Below are 22,611 nucleotides of genomic sequence, written 5' to 3' on the forward strand. Positions count from 1 at the left end.
TGTTAATGGTCAGGCCCAGGAACACTCTGGGGCCTTTATTTTATTTAGCATCTCTTTTCATTTTCAGCCAATGTTTTGTTTTACGGTTTTTTCAGTTTATTCTCTCAATCTGCAATTCATTATTTCGCATTAAAATCTATTTCTTCTCAGAACCTTCAGCATCTCTTATCTTAGTTCCTAGAATCACAAACAGTAGGCCAGAAACCAAGGAATCCTTCCCAGAGTGACTGTGTTCTACCCAAACTCTGCTGCTGCCCAGCTCTTGGCTGCCTCTGCCAAGAAGTGAGACGTCAAGTGAATCCTGCAATCAGAGTCTCTTCTATCCTTCCTTTCTGACGTTTGGAAATCTTAAAAGCAAAACTGTTGTTTGGCAGGTGGGGTGGGGGAGGGGTGGCATAGAGAGGCAGCTGTCATCTTGTCTAAAGAATATGACTAAATTTTCTTGAAGACTCAAGACCATCACCAACCAGCTGCTGAATAGATTGTGCCCTGTGCTGTTACCATCACTTCCTGGCTCCTCTGACTGTCTGCAACTGCCTTTGTACGTGTACCTCACAGCCCTTCTTTAGTAGATGCTTTTGCTCTAACATAGTCAGGGGAATTGGGTTAACAGGCTGCTTGAAGTGAATATGACTTGAAGTTTGTCATCACGAGTGAGGCTTCTATAGAGTTAGTTCATGTTTGCTGTCTGTGGCTTGGAGACCAGTAGGTCCCGAGTGAGGCTTCTCCTGTAGAGTTGGTTCATGGTCACCGTCTCAGGCTTGGAGACCACTGGGTCCCGAGTGAGGCTTCTCCTATAGAGTTGGTTAATGGTCACTGTCTCAGGCTTGGAGACCACTGGGTCCCGAGTGAGGCTTCTCCTGTAGAGTTGGTTCATGGTCACTGTCTCAGGCTTGGAGACCACTGGGTCCCAAGTGAGGCTTCTCGTGTAGAGTTAGTTCATGTTTGCTATCTCAAGCTTGGAGACCATTGGGTCTCAAGTGAGGCTTCTCCTGTAGTTAGTTCAAGGTCACTGTCTCCCGCTTGGAGACCGCTGGGTCCCAAGTGAGGCTTCTCCTGTGGAGTTAGTTCCTAGTCGCTGTCTTAGGCTTGGTGACCACTGTGTTCTGAGTGAGGCTTCTCCTGTAGAGTTAGTTTATCGTCACTGTCTCAGGCTTGAAGACCACTGTGTTCTGAGTGAGGCTTCTCCTGTAGAGTTAGTTCCTAGTCGCTGTCTTAGGCTTGGAGACCACTGTGTTCTGAGTGAGGCTTCTCCTGTAGAGTTAGTTTATCGTCACTGTCTCAGGCTTGAAGACCACTGGGTCCCAAGTGAGGCTTCTCCTGTAGAGTTAGTTCCTAGTCGCTGTCTTAGGCTTGGTGACCACTGTGTTCTGAGTGAGGCTTCTCCTGTAGAGTTAATTCATGGTCACTGTCTCTGGCTTGGAGACCACTGGGTCTCGAGTGAGGCTTCTCCTGTAGAGTTAGTTCCTAGTCGCTGTCTTAGGCTTGGTGACCACTGTGTTCTGAGTGAGGCTTCTCCTGTAGAGTTAGTTCATGGTCACTGTCTCTGGCTTGGAGACCACTGGGTCTCGAGTGAGGCTTCTCCTGTGGTGTTGGTTCGTGTTTGCTGTCTCAAGCTTGAGGACCACTGTGTCCTGATCTGAGTTCTGTGTTCCCGAATGGCTAACTGATAGCTGAAGATGGATTTCTAATCATGTGTTTGTTATCCTTTCCTATTATCTGATTTAGCACTTCTCTTATGAAAAGCTGTAATTTTATTAATAGAATGTATGTGCTTTAATTTTTCTGTCATGGAATGTGGTCTTTCTCTTGTGTTCAGGCTTAAGTCATTCCCAAGGAAACTCATCAGATGAATGTAATTATCATAAGCTGGATGAGAAAAAATTTCCATGATTTTGAGTCCTCAGGTTAACATTTATTATAGTAAACATCAAGTTCAATTAAAACATACATAATTATAACTAGTTCACATTTGGTTATCTTACATGGCTTGCCTAGGCATTTTTCTTTCATTAATTCCTCTTTGATTACAATGTTTACTTCATTAAATATTGTTATTTATCTGTTCCTGGTAAGCCTTTTTGTAGTTGTTAAGCTCTGTGCACTTAACCTGTAAAACATTTCCATGGTATGGAGTGTTATTATCACCTACTTTTAAGCAAGGTAAAAGAAAAATACCACAAATTATGTAAGTCCATAGCACCAATGCAAGCTCTACCATCCCTGGTAGGGGGCCTGAGGAGTGAGACTGTGTCTGCCATGGACCAGCAAACCTGGAGTGCTCAAAGGTCAGGATGTGATGCCACCTATTCATCCAGAACGATAAGTGTGAAATCCAGGTTGCGCAGCATTAACTGAAACGTCTCATAAAGTTGAATTCTTATTACCCCCTGTGATGCTTAACCAAAATAACTGTCTGCAGGCAGAAAGTCACTTAGTGGCCATCACGGCTTCTTATCTTTCCTTCTGGAAGCACATCCTTTGGTAGTTCTTTAGGTTGGGACTGTGCTTTGTAAAGTTACAGAGTCATTGTCTGATAATATCACCTATTTTATTTTTTATTAAACTTTGTATTTTGAGATTATTATAAATTCACATACAATTTCAAGAAAAATTGCAGAGCTTTCCTTTACCCTTTACCCAGTTGACCCCCAGGGGAACAACTTGTGAAGCTATTATACTATTATGGCAAGCAGGATATTGCTGCTGCAGGTGCAGGACATTCCATCACACAGAGAGCCCTCCCTTGTTCTTTAATAATCACACACTCTTCCCTCCTGCCACCCCCAGCCCCCAGCTCCTGGCAACCTCTGTTTTGTTCTCCATTTTTTATTTCATTCTAAGAATGTTATACCTAGTATAAATGGAATTTTGTGTTTGTAATTTGGGGGGATTGACTTTTTCACAATATAATTCTCTGGAGTTTCATCAGGTTATTGCATTTTTATTGCTGAGTAGTAGTCCTTGGGACATACCAAGGTATGTACACAGGTTATTTAACATTTACCTGTTCAAGAACATCTAGGTTGTTTCCATTTTGGGGCTATTACAAATAAAGGTGCCATAAACATTCATGTACATGGTTTTGTGTGAACTTAAGTCTTCTTTTCTCTGGCATAAATGCCTAAGAGTGCCATTGCCGAGTGATCGGTAGTTAAACATTTGTTTCATAAGAAACCACTGAATATCTAGCTAAAATTTTACTTAATAGGCTCGGCGCCTGTGGCTCAAGCAGTTAAGGCGCCAGCCACATACACCTGAGCTAGCAGGTTCAAATCCAGCCTAGGCCCGCCAAACAACAATAACAGCTACAACCAAAAAATAGCCAGGCATTGTGGCAGGTGCCTGTAGTCCCAGCTACTTGGGAGGCTGAGGCAGGAGAATCGCTTGAGCCCAGGAGTTGGAGGTTGCTATGAGCTGTGATGCCATGGCATTCTACCCGGGGCAACAGCTTGAGGCTCTGTCTAAAACATAATAATAATAATAATAAAATTTTATTTAATGGTGACATCTCCAGCTAAAATTGTGGGTTTGTCTCCTTGTCCTTTTAGTTCTGTTTTTGCTAAGCGTATTTTGTAGCTGATTGTACACATTTAGGACTCCTATATCTCACTGGTGGGTTTACTCTTTTATTGTTGTTATATAATGGTTCTGTCTATCTCTGTTTCTTTGCTCTGAAGTCTATTTTACCTGCTAATAATATACCAAGTCCTACTATCCTTTAATTAATGCTTGCATATGTATCTTTTTCCATCCTTTCACTTGCCACCTTCCTATATGATTACAGTTGAAGTAAGTTTCTCAGTCTGCCAGTCATTTGTTACTTTTTAATTTCTGCCCTGTGAACAAAGGTCTGCCAATCTTTGTCATTTATTTGGTGTATTTATTCAAGTTATATTTAATGTAGTTATTGATAGAGTAAGACTTAGGTTCATCATTTTATTTCTTTGTTTTCTGTTTTTTATTTCTCTTTTCCAGCCTGTCTTGATTGACTTTTTTTTTTTTTTTCTTCAAAAATTCCATTTGGGCTGGAGGCAGTGGCTCATGCCTATAATCCTAACACTCTGGGAGGCTCAGGCAGGTAGATTACTAGAGCTCAGGAGTTGGAGACCAGCCTGAGCAAGAGCAAGACACTGTCTCTAAATAGAAAAATTAGCCAGGCATTGTAGCAGGTGCCTGTAGTCTCAGCTACTGGGAGGCTAAGGCAAGGAGATCGCTTGAGCCCAATAGTTCGAAGTTTCTGTGAGCTATGACACTATGGCACTCCACCCACAGAACAGAGTGAGACTGTATCTCAAAAAAAAAAAAAAAAATTCTACTTGATTTACCTAGAGTGTTTTTGAATGTATCTTTGTTCATAGTTTTTTAGTGGTTTCTCTAGGTATTATGTATACATAACTAATCACAGTTTATTGTTGCTATCATTTTACTAGTGAAATACAGAAAATTTAACGTTTTACATCTTTTTACCCTCTCTCATTTTATAATTGTCCTAAATGTTTTTTTACATGTTTTAGAATCATGCCAGATAATGATATAATTTTTTCTTAAACAGTTAAATAATAATTTTGAAAACTCAGGAGAAAAAGAGGCTGTTGTATTTACCCATAATTTTGCTTTCCACGTTCTTTTTTTTTACTTTCAAATATTCTAAGGTTCCTTCTTTTATCATTTCCTTTCTGTTTAGAGAACTTCTTTTAGCCATTTGGGGGGCAGAAGAAATTGGTGATAAATTATTTTCAATTTCTTTTATCTGATAATTTCTTGGTTTACCTTTTATCCCAGAAGGATATTTTTACTGGATATAAGATTCTAGGTTGACAGTTGTTTTTGTTTTCAATTTTATTTTTCCTTCAGCACTTGAAAAACACTGCCTCACTGCCTTCCGGCCTCCGTGGTTTCTGATGAGACTCTGCTGTCGTCTGCATTTCTCCTGTAATAGGGCATCTGTCGTTTTTCTCTGGTTGCTTATCCTGTTTAGGGTTGATAAAACTTTTTAAATCTGTGGATTTATACCTCTTACCAAACTTAAGTTTTCAGTCATTATTTCTTTAAGTGCTTTTTTTCAGCCCCATTTTCTGTCTCCTCTTCCTCTAGAGCTCCAGTGACACTAATGTTAGGCCTTTTGTGACTGCCCCTAGGCCCCTGAGGCTGTGTTTACATGCTTCAGTCTTTTTTCTCTTAGTTGTTCTGAATGGATGCTTTCTATGCTTTTGGCATCCAGTTCACTGCTTGTGTCCTCTATCCCTTTCATTATACTGCAAGCCCTCCTTTTTATTTTTGGTTATTTTCAATTCTAAAATTTCTGTTAGATTCTTTAAATCTTCTATTTCTTTGCTGAAGAATTCTACTTTTTATTTGTTTTGATCATGTTTATGTGGCTTATTGATGCATTTTTATGATACCCACTTTAGAATCTTTGTCAGGTAATTCTAACATTTTTGTCAACTTGATGGTGGAATTTATTGATTATCTTTTTTCTTTCATTTTGAGACTTTCCTGTTTCTTGGTATGATAGGAATTTTCAGCTGAAACCTGAATGTTTTTGTATTACATTATGAGACATATCTTCATTTAAATCTTTTAATTAGCTTCTTGGGTACTGCCTCATCACTGCCAGGTGGGCATACAAGTCCAGATTCCCCACTCAGCCTCCACCGACACATGAGAGGGATTCTCCTTGCCACTGCCTGGTGAGGATGAAAATGTTCTGGTTTATTCTCCTGATCTTTACTGACACAGTAGCAGGGCAGGAGAGAACTCATTACCCACCCAGTAGAAGGCCCAGCTCCATAGTCAGTCTTCTCTGTGGAAGTGTTGAGGTGCCTTGTACGGTGAAGTTTAAGCTCCCCATCAGGCCTTTGCTGGCGTGGTTTTGGGGTGGACTATAGTTTCTGCTGTGGTGCTTAACCGGGGAAGTTATTGTGTCAGAGTTCTCTCTCTAGCTCAGCTGCCCCTTTCCTGGCCCTGTGATTTGTAGAGTGAGCAGACTTTCGTTGGGGCTCTTTTTGTTTGCACCCATGGGCATTTCTGGGTTGCCAGCTTATTCTTGAATTCTTATGCTTGAAGTCTGAGGCAAAAAGATATCCCAGAGAACTCACCATAGTGTTATTCGTTAGGCCTTGAAGTCCCTGACCTTCTCCCTCTTCTCTCTACCTTGCAGAGTGTGTGTGTGTGTGTGTGCACGCGTGTGTGTGAGAGAGAGGCTTTTTAGGTGTACTTAACTAGAAAAATAGGGAAAGTATTTCTACTGCATCTTCCTAGAATCAGAAGACCACCTGGGCTTGAAGGGTGGGTTTTTTGCACATCAGATGGTACATTAGGTTGTTTTTGTGCCTCTTACCCACAGCTTGTGAATATAGGGCCCTGTTGCTTCCAACCTTTGGAGTCAGGATACATAGTTTCTTCACAGGGAACTTTCCCTTTTTTGTAATTGCTTTTACTTTGTCTTTGGTCTGAAGTTTTACAATTAGGCATTTATTTGTGGACTTATTTATTTGCATGGTTCAGTTACTTTGATTCTAATAATGCTTTAATTTTAAAACTATAAAATTCTTAGCCATTAGTTCTTTTAATCTTGTCCCTCTACCCCCATTCTCTCTCTCTTTTTTAATTCCAAAATGCCTTTTAGACTGTATCAGGCCCTTCCCTTCAGTCCTTGGTGTCTCCTACATTCCCTGTCATATGTTCTGCTACCTGGTTGTTTCCTCCAGGTTCTAGTCTGGTTCACTAACTCTCTCAGTCTTGCCCATTTTCCTCTAACCAATCCATTGAGTAATTAGTTTTAATTGCTATAATTTGTATCTTTAGATATTCTAGATTCTGGAAAACTATTCTTTCAAGACATCTTTTTTTTTTTTTTTAAGAATTCACTTCTTTTTCTATGGTATTGATCTTCTTGAAGATACTTTAGCAGATTGTTCTTTTTTGTGTTTTGCTTTCTTTTGAGACAAGTCTCTGTTACCCAAGTTGGAGCACAACACCACTGTCACAGCTCACTGGACTCAAGCAATCCTCCTACCTCAGGCTCCCCAGCAGCTGGGACTACAGGTTTGTGCCACAATGCCCAGCTAACATTTTTATTTTTTGTAGAACATGGTCTTACTGTGTTGCCCAGGTGGGTCTCCAAGTTCTGGCCTCAAGTGATACTCCTGCCTTGGCCTCCCAGAATGCTGGCATTATAGGCATGAGCCGTCACACCCAGCCTATCAAGTTGTTCTTTAACCCAGGTCTTGAAGGACTAAAGTGCTCTCTGGCTGATTTCATTCCTGGTGGAGTGTTTCCTTGAGTGCTTTGTAGTTTCACACGGTAAGCTTATTTTCAGAAGAGCTGTATGTATGGGGACTCTGCATGTCTTGGGTTGAGGCTGCGTCCTGCCAGAGTGAGCTGCACTTGCTTCCCCAGGTGTCTCAGTAATAGCCCTTCTAGAGCCATTTTTATTGTTGCTAATAATCCTAATTTGGGGGTTCATTGTCCACATGGTTATTTCAATTTGAATTCGAGGCCTACTTGTGGTACCAGCACATAATTTCTTTTCAAAGGGGAATCTTGATCCCATTCTGCTGAGTAACCAGTAAAAGTCAGAGAACATTCTCTGTCTGCCTGAACTAGTGAGTGCACTTTTTTATTTTTTCGACTTCTTTTTTTTGACTTTGACTTCAGGCCTCTAGCTCTGAGAAAACTCAGGTTCTGTCCTCTGATTCACAGGCTCTTGTCCCCTGCCCCACACAGATTTAGAGCCAGTCTCAGACTGACCCCCACCCAGGCCCTCACTGCTTTTTTTAGTTTCTTTTCTGTTCTAAACACATGGAGAAGATCCTTTTCTTTCCTAAAAGTTCGCCTGTGCTTTTCTTTTGTTTTGTGTTTTGCCTCATTTGGTTTGGTTTTGAGACAGTCTCACTCTGTGCTCTAGGTAGAATGCCATGGTGTCAGCCCAGCTCACAGCAACCTCATACTCCTGGGTTCAAGCCATCCTCTTGCCTCAGCCTCCCAAGTAGCTGTGACTATAGGGGGCTGCCAAGATGCCCAGCTAGTTTTTCTATTTATAGTAGAGAAGGGGGTCTCACTCTTGCTCAGGCTGGTCTGGAACTCCTGAGCTCAAGGGATCCTCCAACCCTGGCCTCCCTGAGTGCTGGGGTTATAGGCATGAGCCACTGTGCCCAGCCCACCTATGCATTTTCAAAGTATGATATACTTTGTTCAGCACTTTAGGTATTCGATTCAAAAGGATTTTCAAACAAAAAGTTTCTTTTTACTATAAATTCTTATCTTTTTGTTTGCTCATTAGTTTTTATTTTTATATATTATGGATACATTATAAATAGTTGTCCATAATTATGGTGTACATGTGATGTTTTGATATAAACCTGTAATGTATAATAACGTTTGAGCTATAAGATTTAAAATATGAAATGTTTGTTGGAGGAATTAAATTTTTTAAAAATGGAAATTATAGTATCTTTTGTTCAGCAAGGTGCAGTTCAATTGATATATTTACTCTTTGGCTAGTTGAGAGTGTGATGCAGTCTGAATAGTAATTATTATAATAGAGTATTTTTAAGCAAGATTTCCATAGCAGAAAATGATGATAGAACAAATCATTCTTACAGTCCCTGGTTCGTGGCTCAGTGCAGTGGACTCAGCAGTGGAGTGAAAGGGAGTGGGAGTTTTGTTTTCTGCTGCTCTGAAACTCCTGAGCTCCTGCTGTAAGCAGAACTAAAGTTCTTTGCAGACTAGAAAAAGCAGAGTGATTCACCAAGGACAGTATGGGGCTACCGATCAGGCTAATTTACAAATTCTATTTGGGAAATCCTTTAATTCCATTTCATGGAAAATAATAGCCCAAATTAAATATATTACTCTGTGTAAAGAAGAAATGAAGAGCTCTGTCTAAATTGAACCAGATTTTACACTTGAAATACTGACCAAAACTTCTCTCAAGCTGTCCTTCTCACAAGCCACAAGTTACAGATGAGGGAAGAGGAGCAAGGCCACACACACCTGCGGGTGTAGGCAAAATGTGTACATGTGCCTTTTTTTGTTTTTTAAGGGGCAGGATCTCATTTTGTCACCCAGGCTTAGAAATGCTCTTATTTAAAAAGAAGAAAGAGGTGGGCTCCTAAATCTACCAGGCTTATTCTACACTGGAAATTTCTGGACTGATTTGTTTGCAACAGAGTATGTGTATTTCTTTGAATGGTGGCCAACAGTGGGACTTCTATACAAGAATAGTTTTTGAACTTCCAACTTCAGATTTTCAGAAAGCACAGTTTGGAAACCCACTGGATTAGCATGTAAGCCAAATATCAAAAATGCTTAAATGTGGAAAGGTAAGTCAAGATTTTATTGCCATTTCACAAGATACTTGTTACCTCTTTTTTTATTTCTATATTAACAGCTAAGATTTCATTAAGTTTTATGATCACACCCTAAGAATAAATTAACTATACCCATCTTGAACTTATTTTTCATAGTCTCTTTTTGTCTTACAGATTTTTTGTTTAAGTTCTTGGTTATTGGAAATGCAGGAACTGGCAAATCTTGCTTACTTCATCAGTTTATTGAAAAAAAATGTAAGTGACATCAATCATCATTCATGCATGTCTTCTAGTGGTGTTCAGAGTTGTATACAGCAGAACTCCAATTTTTTTAGAAGACAAAAGTCATAATTTAAAAGTACTTAAGAGGTTGTATTATTAAACTTTTAGTAATATGACTGAGTTTTTATTGTTGGCATTTCTATTGAATAATAGTTTAATATATAAGTACTCACGCGTTACCTTTTCCAAATGCTAAGAGATAATATAATAATATTGATAATAACGGAGAGTCTCTGGCAGGAATCCCATTTCTTGACAGTGGGGCCAGAGGTACTATAGGAGAAAATTTTGGATGAAATAATAGCATTTGGTCCTCATTGTGGCCTTCTGTTGTAGGTAAGGGAGTTACGGTCACCAGTACTGCTTTATAGGTCTGGAAACAGGTTCAGAGAGGTTAGTGTTCACTCTGGGGCCTTGTAACTGGTGGGCTCTTGACCACACAGCCTGTCTTTGGCCCTTGACTTTCACTGTTTTGGTTAAATGAGGTTGAATTTTATTTTATTTTATTTATTTTTTTGAGACAGAGTCTCACTAGGTATCATAGCTCACAGCAACCTCAAATTCTTGGGCTTAAGCAATTCTCTTAACTCAGCCTCCCAAGTAGCTGGGACTACAGGCACCTGCCACAATGCCCGGCTGTTGGTTTTTTGTTTTTTTGTTTTATTTTTGCAGTTGTCGTTATTGTATAGCAGGCCTGGTCCGGGTTTGAGCCCACTAGTTCCAGTATATGTGGCCGGTGCCCTAACCACTGAGCTATGGGCGCCAAGCCAAAGTTGAATTTTTTATACCAAACTGTGTGAGACCTTGGAAGACTTATTTTGTAAATAAATTGTGCTTTTATAATAATGGAAAAAATAGTGGAGAAAGACCTGTTTACTTAGTGGCAGTGTGATGAAGTTTCAAAAACAATTAATTTAATGAAGTCCATCTTTTTTTTTTTTTTTTAATTTTATTTTTTAGAGACAGAGTCGCACTTTGTCACCCTCAGTAGAGTGCCGCAGTGTCATAGCTCATAGCAACCTCCAGCTCTTGGGCTTAGGCGATTCTCTTATCTCAGCCTCCTGAATAGCTGGGACTACAGGCTCCCGCCACAAAGCCCAGCTATTTTTTTGTTGTTGTTGCAGTTTTGCTGGGGCTGGGTTCGAACCTGCCACTCTCACTATATGGGGCTGGCACCCTACTCCCTGAACCACAGGTGCCGCCCTAATGAAGTGCATCTTAAGCAACCATGCGTGAGGTACTGTAGGCTGGGCATAAGCAAAATACTCATTTGCCTATCTCCTGCCCATTCAAACAGATAGCATGGATTTTTCCAGCAAACTCATTCCAAATTATTGCCATGTAACACTAAAAGTAATGAAAATTCTAACACCTACGATATGCCTAGAGTTTGGGTTTGGGGGTTCTATTTTTTCTTTCTTTTCCCATAACGTTTAGTATCTTACAGTATTTTCTTTGTGGTCTACAGTGCTCTTCTTTCATTTACTTTTATTTCTTCAGAATATTTATCTATTTAAATACAGTAGTTGAAACTGTTACCCCCTCATTACCAGCTGAGTTACAGACCCTTACCTGGTCATTCCATCCTTCTGCAGAGTGCAGTATTGTTCAGGCAGTTGCCATCTGTGAGCACCTCATCAGTGCAGTTTGATGTGGTGTGATGTGGCCACCTCTAAGCCTAAGCTTTAGAATATATGATTTGTTCAGGGGGTTTAAGGAAAAGCTTTATTGTCGGTTTGGGAATAGGGACTATGTGTATTTTATTCAGCACAGTGAATGCCCTCGTCAGTGAACTGTTAAGAGAAATGAGTGGCTGAAGCAGTTAAGGTTTTCCATTGACATAACCCTTGATTTCATTGTTACTTGCTTAAATCTATAAGCCTAGTTATAGGCTTGAATGTTATGTTAATGTTATGAAATTAAATATTTTGTTCTTATTTTTCTTTTTTAGTCAAAGATGACTCAAATCATACAATAGGAGTGGAATTTGGTTCAAAGATAATAAATGTTGGTGGTAAATATGTAAAGTTACAGATATGGGATACAGCAGGACAAGAACGATTCAGGTAGCTTTTTCTCTAACTTAAAAAATATTTGAAAACTGGCTTTCAAATAATTACATTTTCTTAGTATATAAGGTCTTCCCCCCTCCTAACTCTTTAACTTGTTTGTACTGAAACTTCACCTCTGGAAATTTTGATTGATAAGACAACTAGAAATTCAGTATACTTCCATGCAACATTGATTTGCTAAAGAATAGAGAAGAATCTCAGAGTGCCTACGTAATTTAGAACATCATTCTCAGGAGGGTGTGGCACCGTGCATTCTATAGTGTGCTTTTAGATTAAAATCAAGACAAAGTAATGGCACTATTGGTTTTTATATTTCATTTTTAAAGAAGAATTTTTTAAAACCTCTTGCGTTTTATTAGTTTGACATTAACTAGAGCATATTCTGATGGTTGATACACAATCCAGAAAATATTCTCCCCTCCACACTTTTATTACAATACAATCACAATTGGTGCTCAGAATGATGATTTCAGATCACCGCAAATAAGGTTATATAGTGAATACTCTGTAACTACTACAGCAAGGAAGTAATATAATATTTTAGTTGTGTTTTTCTGCACAGATGCACAAAGTCTGAAGAGATACATACAGTTTCAAAATTCAATGAAATAAAATTTATCCCACTGTAAACATTTCACTTAAAGTTGGGTATATGTTACATATTAAATGCCCAACAATTGCTTAAAAAATATTGTAACCATCTTTAATCACAATCATTCTTCTAGAGGCACTGATTAAACATGGAAGATTCAATCAGACACTTACGTCTTTCCCTCTCAGAATCCCACTGAAATGACTGACACAACTGAAATAGCATAGCACTTCAGGCCCATATGGGGAGAACACACAATAATTTTGACTGATTTCAAGAAACCATTGAAGATAGGAAGTGGATGGTGCAGTGACTGACTTACAGCAGAGGGCCCTTCATCTTAACTGCAGTGGGGGGAAGGGAGGGGTGGAGCCATTTCCTGCAGAGTGCCAGAAAAGGTCAGGACATTGAAGCATCAGGTTCCACAGGAAAGGGGTGGGGGGCATCTAAATGTTTATGCACACACAGAATAAGAGCTTCAGTTTCTAAGTTGAAATAGGGTTTAGACTCAAGGTCATAAGGCGTAGCAGAGGGCAAGGGTGGGGTGGAGTCTAAGAAGAGGGCAATTAAAGGAAAGTCTCTGAACCCTAACTCTCCTCTCCCACCACTTCCCTAGTTGCTGGCAGCCGGGTAGATATGTCCCAGATAGGAGAAAAGATTCTTCTCTGCAGAAAAATGAATAGCCCAGAGAAATGGCTTGAAGATACTGCTATTTTGGTTTCCCAAGGGAAACAGCCCCGTCCTCATCCAGTCATCTGACAGTGAAGTCCTCCAAGCCCCCCAGCCCCAACCAGACAGAAAAAGCCTCTTTCAGATTTTTCCATTCCTTGTTCTTAATGTAAATTATCAGGCAGAAAGTTGAAGAAAAGTTTCTATAATAAAGAGAAAACCCAAAATAAAGCTGGAACATTGAGAAGACAGGAAAACAATACACTAAAATTATAGTATTTTCAGAAATAAGAGCAGAAACTACATTCAAGTCCTAATAAGAACAAAATTATATTTTATTTATTTATTTATTTCAGACAGAATCTCACTCAGTCATCCTGGGTGGAGTTCTGTGGTGTCACAGCTCTCAGCAACCTCAAACTCTTGGGCTCAAGCGAACCTCTTGCCATAGCCTCCCGAGTAGCTGAGACTACAGGTGCCCACCACAACACTCAGTTAATTTTTTTATTTTTAGTAGAGATAGGGTCTCGCTCTTGCTCAAGCTGGTCTCAAACTCCTGAGCTCAAGCAATCTACCTGCCTTAGCTTCCCCAAGTGCTAGGCTTACAGGTGTGAGCCACAGCACTCAGCCCAAAATGATATTTTAAAAGATAACACAGAATAATATTTTAAGTAGGGCAGTGACTCTCAGAAAGTAAAACAAGAACCTCAAGGTGAAAAATAGAAGAGACAACACAAAGAATCCCCTAAAATTAGTCAAGGAGGTGTAATGCCTGGATATTAGGCATGCCAGAAGACAGAAGAAACAATAAAGAAAAATTATTCACTGGAAGAATGAGATCCCAGACCGGGCACAGTGGCTCACCCCTGTAATCCTAGCACTCTGGGAGGCCAACGTGGATGGATTGTCTGAGCTCATAGGGTCAAGACCTTCTGTCTAAAAGTAGCCAGGGTCTCTAAAAATAGTCGGGCATTGTATTGAGTGCCTATAGTCTCAGCTATTGGGGAGGCTGAAGCAAGAGAATCACTTGAGCCCAGGAGTTTGAGGTTGCTGTGCGGTATGATGCCATGGCACTCTATCAAGCACAACTAAGACTCTGTCTCAAAAAAAAAAAAAAAAGAATGAGATCCCAGATTGATTGGCAGATATAAATGAGTAGGAAAAAATCCAGACCAGGCATGTTATGTGAAATTTCAGAACAGCAGGGATGAAGTGAAGATTCAGAAAGATTCCAAGAGGGAAAAACAGTCAGATATAAAGTATTGGAAATTAAAATTGCTTTGGACCATTCAGCAGAGCATTGGAAGCTAAAAGGAAGAGTTGCCTTCAAAACTCAGTGCAAAAAATGTTTTTGACCTAAAATTCTAATCTCAGCTAAATTCTGAGTGTGAGAGTGAAATCTGAATATCTTCAAATATGCAAGAATGGAGAGGGGACGAAGGTTTATCTTTCTTAGAAATGTCTTTCTTAGAAAGTTCAGGAGGATGGGCGGCGCCTGTGGCTCAGTCGGTAGGACGCTGGCCCCATATACCGAGGGTGGCGGGTTCAAACCCGGCCCCGGCCAAACTGCAACCAAAAAATAGCCGGGCGTTGTGGCGGGCGCCTGTAGTCCCAGCTACTCGGGAGGCTGAGGCAAGAGAATCGCTTAAGCCCAGGAGTTGGAGGTTGCTGTGAGCTGTGTGAGGCCAGGGCACTCTACCGAGGGCCATAAAGTGAGACTCTGTCTCTACAAAAAAAAATAAAAATAAAAGAAAGAAAGAAATCAAATAAAAACATTAAAAAAAAAAAAAGAAAGAAAGTTCAGGAGGATATACTTGACCAGTGTAAGTTCAGAGAGAGGAAGATGAAGCCAACAAGGGCTCCAGCCTGGAGAACCACAGAGGTGACTCAGAGGGACCCTGGAGGAAGACCAGGACAGCAGCTACTGTGCCAGATGCCGCCACCTGGGGAGGCAAGGACTGGAAGTAAGGCCGGCTATAAGCGGCCAGAGACTCTTACGGAAGCAGAGAAGCAGTCAGCTCTAATATTAATAACTTGCTAAGCACTTTGTAGAAGAGAGCAAATACCAGAGGAAAGAAACTATAAGATCTGTGAGAGTAGGGGCTTTTGTGTTTTTAGTTTGTTACTCCTATGTTCAGAATAGTGTCTAGCACATAGGGGCTCAATCCGTTTTCTCTTAATGACTTAATTGGAGAAAAAAAAAATCACATACCTGAAGAAGAGTACTCACCTCGGGGGAACCTCCTGGCGAGGAATGAAGTAAGAGATGGCTGTGTTTCATTTCAAGACCTTTACTTTAAAACTATGTGCATGTGTTACATTGGTTAAAATTACTTTTGCAAAAAAAATTTAACACTTCAAGAAGATATTCTGAAACTCTTAAATTTGTATACCTGAACAACTTATATGAGAAGCCTTATGTTAAAAGACAGTGCTGTAAAATAAATGTGAAGGAAATGTAACAGCCTATCCTAAAGAGAACTCTTGGGCTCCTGTTTCTCTACAAGTCAGGTGCCTGCCCGCTAAGATAGAAAAGAGCTGCCTCTTAATCTGCCACCCGGGGGAGAGTGGGGCCTTCCTCTCTTGCCTCCCAGGCTGCTGGCAACCACTCCTTCCCACCTGCCACAGGCGACCAAGCAGCAGTTCTTAGGAGGTGTGGAGGTAGGAGGCTAAAAGCAGAAGGGGAAGCTCCATGCTGCACACCTGCCTTGGAGTTTCAGGATAGTGCCCTTTTCTAAGTAGCAAAGTAATAGCGAGTAGTTTTATTTGTTTTCTGCGAGTTCCATGGGTTTTCTTTATTCTGCAAGGATAGGGACTGTTCATTTCTATGGTATCTTTTTTTCTGACACCAAGTATATGGGGGTTTTCTTTACACCAGCTGTTTTGATTCTCTCATAGCAGTTGGGTGTCCAAAAACTAAATTAAATTCTGGCACTACCCAGAGTTAGCAAAGATGCAAGTCACCAGTGGGCAGCCCAGGCTGCCTGCACCTCTGCCTGGGCTTCTACAAATGTGGCGGTTCCCACAGCGTGCACACACACATTCCCTCCAGGTTTGAGAATTCACTAATGACTCACAGAACTCAGGAAAACACTGCTAATTAACATTACCAGTTTGTCATACAGGAACCAATTCAGGAACAGCCATGGAAGAGATGTAGAGGGCAAGGTGGGGGTTTGTGCACAGCTTCCATGCCCTCTGGGGATGCAGTGCCTTCCAGAACCACCTCCTTTTGGGCTTTTGTGGAGGCTTCATTATATAGGCTTGGTTGGTCATCATGGTCTCCAGCTCCTCTTTCCTCTTCAGAGGTCTGAGGGAGGGCTAGAAGTTCCCATTCTCTAATCACAAGTTGGTTCCCCTGGGCACCAGCCCCCATCCTGAGCCGCTGCCCCCCAGTCAACTCATTAGCTTACAAAAGACATTCTTTCAGAGAATCCCAGAGGGTTTAAGGACAAGGTCAAATATGTTTCCTTATTATTATTGTGCTGCAGTTATTTTTTATTATGCCAACATGTGGATGGTTAGTGATTACCGAGCAGTGGTCTGTGCCCTGCTCTAGCACCAGGGTACTCTGGTGAGTGACAGAGCAGAGCCCTGCCTCTTGGAGGGGAAGCAGACAGCCAGCGTGGAAACACAAGATGAGCGAGTTCCCACAAGGGCTGAGTTACATGGTGGGATCCTACTCCAATAAGCTCACTGAGGAGACGGCACTCCTCAGTGACAAGCCCAGACAGGGTGGGAGGGGGCTGGAACCAGGGGCCTGGCACAGTGAGTGGGGCATGGCCTGAACACAGGGACTCTGATGAGGGGCTGCTCTGGCAAAAGGACTGACGACCCACGTGGCAGCTGAGCCAGGATGAGGGTGGTGCTGGTGAAGCAGCAGGACGTGTTCATTGTGAGAGAGAACTTGGCCGACAGACCAAATGTGGGAATGGACAAGAAAGAGCCAAGACAGACATGAAGGTGATGCCCCTTCCTAGGTGAGAGTGTGTGGAGAGAGAGAACCAGAGAGCATTCTGTCCTGTAAACGTTAAGTGTGATGTATTTATCGGGTAGTCAGTCACATGGAGATGTGGGGCAACAATTGGCTCTTAGAAGTAACCTGGGTGAGAAATAAAATTTGAGTCAAATGTTAATAGAAAAGAGAGCCCGGAACCCATCTTGTGGCCTTGCTTATCAGCAGGGCAGATTCAGAAGGCTGATCCGAGATGGAGGAATGGCTGGTGGGAGAGCAGGAGAGAGCAGGGCATAGCGGCCATGAGGGTGAGTGAGGTCAGAGAAATGCCCACTATCCTTGGGTGCACAGGAGTCTTGGGACCTTGATAGCCTATTTAAGGGGAGTGTGAAACAGAAAAGGCAGGTAAAGGCAACTCTTGAGAACTTTTTTGGATATGAAGAAGGGCAAATGGTAGAAAAGTAGCTGAATGGATTGCACAGCATATTTTGGTTGATGTTTTAGGATGGGAGGTACCAGAGCCATTTTTACTCTGCTAATAGGAAAACTAGCAAAGATGGAGAAATTGATAATGCAGGGGAGAAGGTGTATCACTGAAAGAAAAAAGTCTTTGTGAATGTGAGCAGAGCCAGATGTGCTGGGCTCTCAGCCTCCTCCTCAGTGGTAGCAGTGGGCCCAGTGTGTGTGGAGCAGGGGTGACTGTCGGGAGCTGAGGCTGTTCTCACCTGAGCCGAGCAGGGGTGACTGTCGGGAGCTGAGGCTGTTCTCATCTGAGCCGGGCAGGGGTGACTGTTGGGAGCTGAGGCTGTTCTCTCTCATCTGAGCATGTCTCTTTTCTCCAGAAGGTGGAGGAAGCCATGCTTGGGGCGGGGTGGGAGGAAGACAGGGATCCCATAGAGAAGTCCTTTAGCACCCACATAGAGTTGGCAATGGCTCCCTTCTGCCTGCAGACACCTGATTCTCTTTATAGGTTCTCAGAGGGCACATCCCTTCTGAGAGATTTCCTACTTGTACCAGCCTAGCACCCCTGTCGTTTCTGTAACGTGGTTTCAGACAGAAGAACTCCTCATACATATGTTCACTATCTTTGAATCATTTCTTTTATTACAGCCATATCTGTCCCCATGTTGTGTTTTACAAAGCAGAAATGGGTGTTTTTCACGGGAAGATGGAATTTAGTAGTAAAGTGTCTTGATTGATTGCAAGTAAAGCCAGTGTGACTTTTCCAGGTCTGTGACCCGAAGTTATTACAGAGGTGCAGCTGGAGCTCTCCTTGTCTATGACATCACCAGGTAACTCCAGCTCCCCTGGGTGGGGAGGCTGCTTGGCACTGTGTCCTGAAGGCCATTCTTGGCAAAGTGTCCTCTGTGCTGTGTGTGTCCTGGGACAGGCAGTGTGGCTGTCCCCCAGAAAGACTCCTTAGCCCTTTCATCTGGGTGTTAGAGCCCTTGAAACTGGCCCCACCACTACTTTACCATGTAGAGAAACATGTTTGTAAGGCTTTAGGTCTGTAAAACAATCCTTCCTGCTTCATTATATTTCTTAACATGATGCTTGGACACATTCCTTAAAGCTTATTTAGGAAGGCACATTCCTTGACCTACCACAGCTCTCCATGTGGTAGGTTATTACAAGTGAATTACTCCAGGCTGAGGTTGGCTGGACTCAAAGCCTAGCTCCTGTTACTGTCTGATTGACCACCTCAGGCTGGTGCTTCAGCTGCCTGGACCTTGGTTTCCTTTTCTGTAAGGTGAGGGTAATAATCTTGTAATCCTTACGAGGCTTAAGAATTAAATTAAGTTAATGTGAAGCAATTATATGGTAGCTATTAGCCACATAGGCCAACTTAATTCAAATTAAATAAATGGTTGCATTAGCCACATTTTAGGTGGTCAGTAGCCACATGTAGCTGGTGACTACTGTCTGGGACAGTGCAGATTATAGATCATTCCTGTCTTGAAGAAATTCCAACAGACAACACACGGATATCAGCGTTTCTTATCACCAACTTGGAAGTGTGTCATCTGATGCTGTCTTCTGCCAGTCCCTTCTGGAGGACCATCAGTGAGGAGCATCACCCAGCCCCTTCCCGTCTATGAAAAGGCAGGCAGTTCCCAGCCCAGCCCTCAACACACTTAGCCAGTGATAGGCTCTGCGTGCTAAGGCGTGAAGTCATTGATCCGGGTAACAAAGTGTCATAGTCATAAATACGTCCTTAGACGTGAGCTGGTCCTGGAGTCAGACATGGTCGGGTCCTGGCGGTGCCCAGCCTCGCCTCCCTGCTGTATGACTTTGGGCATTCTCGCTGGGCTCTGAGTTTCTCATGGAAAAGGGGGGTAATAGCAGTCTGTATAATTCTTACAAAGAATTAAAATGATAAAAGCTTAGGAAACAAAGTGCCAGCATGTTGCAAGGGCTGAGTAATTGGCAGCAGTTAGCTACAGAATCTTGCTCCCCAGAGTCTGGCCTAGTGCCTTGGACTTACTAAGCTAATGGATAGCTGTAAAATGAAGGAAGGAAGTTCTGTGTCCTTTTGCACCCTGATTGAGCAAACAAAAACCAGCAAGCTATCAGGCTTATTGTCCCATTTTTCTGGAAACAAAATGAAACAATCCCTGAGGGGATATGTACCTGGTGCATGCAGGCTGTCTGAGTTACCTTAACGGGGTTGGTGCCATTACCCTGAAATGTTGGAAAGCAGTGTGAGTAGTGAGAATGACTGGAAGGAGTTGCTAGTTTTATAAAATACTTGTATTATTTTCACAATCTTATATTACGCAGCCGAGAAACCTACAATGCGCTTACTAATTGGTTAACAGATGCCAGAATGCTGGCGAGTCAGAACATTGTCATCATCCTCTGTGGGAACAAGAAGGACCTGGATGCAGATCGTGAAGTCACATTCTTAGAAGCCTCCAGATTTGCTCAAGAAAATGGCAAGTGACCTTTTATCTCTTACTGTTTTTCAAATGGCCAGGTTTAGAGGGTAATAAAATTTCCTTGAGTTTAAAACATCTACTGGAATTTCAAGGTTATATTTAGGAAATACCGGATTTGCAATTGTTTTTGCTATAAATTTAGACTTAGCATATTTTCAGTGTATTGTATTCTGCCTACAAAAGTTACTGTGATGGGGTGGCACCTGTGACACAGTGAGTAGGGCACCGGCCCCATATACCAGGGGTGGCAGGTTCAAACCTGACCCCAGCCAAACTGCAACAAGAACGAAAAAAAAATAGCCAGGTGTTGTGGCGGGCACCTGTGGTCCCAGCTACTTAGGAGGCTGAGGCAAGAGAATCTCCTAAGCCGAAGAGTTAGAGGATGCTGTGAGGTGTGACACCACGGCACTCTACCAAGGGCAACGAAGCGAGACTCTGTGTCTAAAAAAAATAATAATAAATGTAAAGAAAGTTACTTTGATGATAAAAGCAAATATATTAATATTATGTAATGACTTTTTAGTGTTGGATCTTTGACTCTTAGAGATCTTGGGTTAAGGTGAAATTTATTTATTTTTAAATTATTGAGGGGGTTAAGATCTAATCCAGGATTACATGTTTTTTTTTTAATTAATTTATTTATTTATAGAGATAGGGTCTCGTTCTGCTTCCTAGGCTGGAGTGCAGTGATGTCATTATAGCTCACAGCAACGTCAAACTTCCAGGCTCAAGCAATCCTCCTGCCTCAGCTTCCTGAGTAACTGGGACTACAGGTGTACACCACTACGTTGGCTATTTTTTTTTTTTATTCTTATAGAGATGAGTCTCACAGTGTTGCCCAGCCTGGTCTTAAACTGCCATCCTCAAATGATACTCCCACTTTGGCCTCCCTTAAAGTGCTGGGATTAAAGGCATGAGCATTCAGCCTAAAGTGGAATTTATCCTGATAATTTTTAAAGACAGGCCAGCCATAGTGGTTCACACCTGTAATCCTAGCACTCTAGGAGGCTGGGAAGATGGCTCCAGCTCAGGAGTTCAAGAGCGGCTTGAGCAAGAACAAGACCCCATCTCTACTAAAAAAATAGAATGTTGTGGCAGGTGCCTGTAGTCCCAGCTACTCGGAAGTCTGAAGCAGGGGGATCACCTGAACCCAGGAAGCTTGAAGTTGCTGTGAGCTAAGCTGATACCATAGCACTCCAGCCTGGGGCAACAGTGTGAGACTCTGTCCCCCACCAAAAGAAAAAAATTTTAAAGGATCTAATGAAAAGATGTCATCATTCTTTAATGTATTTTGAAGGGAAGTTGGTCAAATTTTAGTCCTAAATGGAAGGGGAAGAAGTAGGAAAAATATTTGGCTTATTGGCTTTATTTTACTTATAGTAAATGTAAGTTGTCTGGTTATAAGTGACTTTAAAACTTTTCTGAATTTCCATACAGAAAACATGAAAATGCCACTTAAAATTACAGGTTTATTATGGGTAACAGAACGATAAAAATTCAGACATTTTAAATAACGTTTTTTAGAACCAGTCAAGAACTAGAATATCCTACTATCAATGTTTGATTGGACTTTAGGACTATCAAATTATATTGTTGTAAATTTCTTGGTTTCTTGCTAAGAAAATAAACATGAAAGAAACACATAAGCTGTCAGGACAATTTTTTTTAAAGCTGTTTAGAAATACAGAAGCTCAATGTCAAAAGTACAAAAGGAATTTTAATGTCATCTAAATGAACTCATCTTTAAAGTAATGATTTAAGAGGCTGGTGAGGTCATTTTTTGCCGGGGAGAGCAAGCAGAAAAAGCCTTCTGGTGCGGGGGCAGCCACTCTGGTATGTAAAAAGAGCACTGATTCACAGAAGACCTCTTCATGAGCTGGATGACAAATTGCGGTACAGTGCCCTGAAAAATACAAACACCTGCAGATTGTATTTGTGGTGACAGATTATTGGAGAGAGAAATTGCTTCTTTACCTGAAATGAACAGAATGGTTAGCCAGCCTGCTTCTCTCCTGCGGGCCCATCATCCAGCTATGGAGTCCTGATTGCTTGTTCAGTCTCTTCAGGAGATCAAATGCCAGCACAGGATAACAGTTACTTTTCAGAAGAATTTAGAATTTTACTAACATTTTAAAAAACATACATTGACATATACTGGTTTTATATTTGTAGAGTTATATAGTTTTAAATCAGTATATTTTGCCTGCTATTCTAAGAGAATGAGAAACGGGCTTTTAGTAAATTAGAATCATGATTTGTCTTCTAAATATGGTATTGTATTTTGTTTGATGTCAATTTTAGAGCTGATGTTTTTGGAAACAAGTGCACTAACAGGGGAGAATGTAGAAGAGGCTTTTGTACAGTGTGCAAGAAAAATACTTAACAAAATTGAATCAGGTAAAAGACTTTCCATTAATAAAATTTTTAACTGCATATTTACTCTCTAGCTCAGTAATCTTACCTTTTAATATTTTCAGGAGTCATTTGGTCAAAGAATACTCTTTCTGCAGCCTGCAAATCTAAAATTGCCACTTACGGGTTCATAGGTCATACTCCCCTGGCTGAGGCAAAAAGGGACAAGCAGCCAGCTCAGCTGCGGTAGGCAGGCCAGGGCTTCAACGGGTGTTTGCATCTAGAGCCACAGTCTTTTCTGGGTCTGTCACTTAAAGGAGGAAGAATAGGCCTTTGTCCACTTTCTAACAGTTAACATACTAATTCTGTAGGACCAGTGGTAACATGTAAGGGAATAGTAAGTGTATCATGTAAGGTTAGCAGTCACAGACTG

General features: G+C 41.5%; 1 protein-coding gene across 8 annotated transcripts in view; it reads left to right on the forward strand.

The window, feature by feature from the left end:
- RAB4A (RAB4A, member RAS oncogene family) overlaps positions 1-22,611 on the forward strand; it is a 32,622-nt gene that overhangs the window by 5,206 nt on the left and 4,805 nt on the right. For 2 of the 8 annotated variants that reach the window (XM_053607599.1, XM_053607598.1), the window contains exons 2-6: positions 9,492-9,572; positions 11,551-11,665; positions 18,117-18,179; positions 19,669-19,823; positions 22,128-22,223. In XM_053607599.1, coding sequence (XP_053463574.1) covers positions 9,492-9,572; positions 11,551-11,665; positions 18,117-18,179; positions 19,669-19,823; positions 22,128-22,223 — 510 coding nt within the window. Of the gene's footprint in view, positions 1-9,490; positions 9,573-11,550; positions 11,666-18,116; positions 18,180-19,668; positions 19,824-22,127; positions 22,224-22,611 lie in introns of those variants that run through there. The other 6 variants (XM_053607600.1, XM_053607601.1, XM_053607605.1 and 3 more) reach the window with 6 other exon arrangements.

Source organism: Nycticebus coucang, chromosome 10 (genome assembly GCF_027406575.1).
Source record: "Nycticebus coucang isolate mNycCou1 chromosome 10, mNycCou1.pri, whole genome shotgun sequence".
Taxonomy (NCBI): Eukaryota; Metazoa; Chordata; class Mammalia; order Primates; family Lorisidae; genus Nycticebus; species Nycticebus coucang.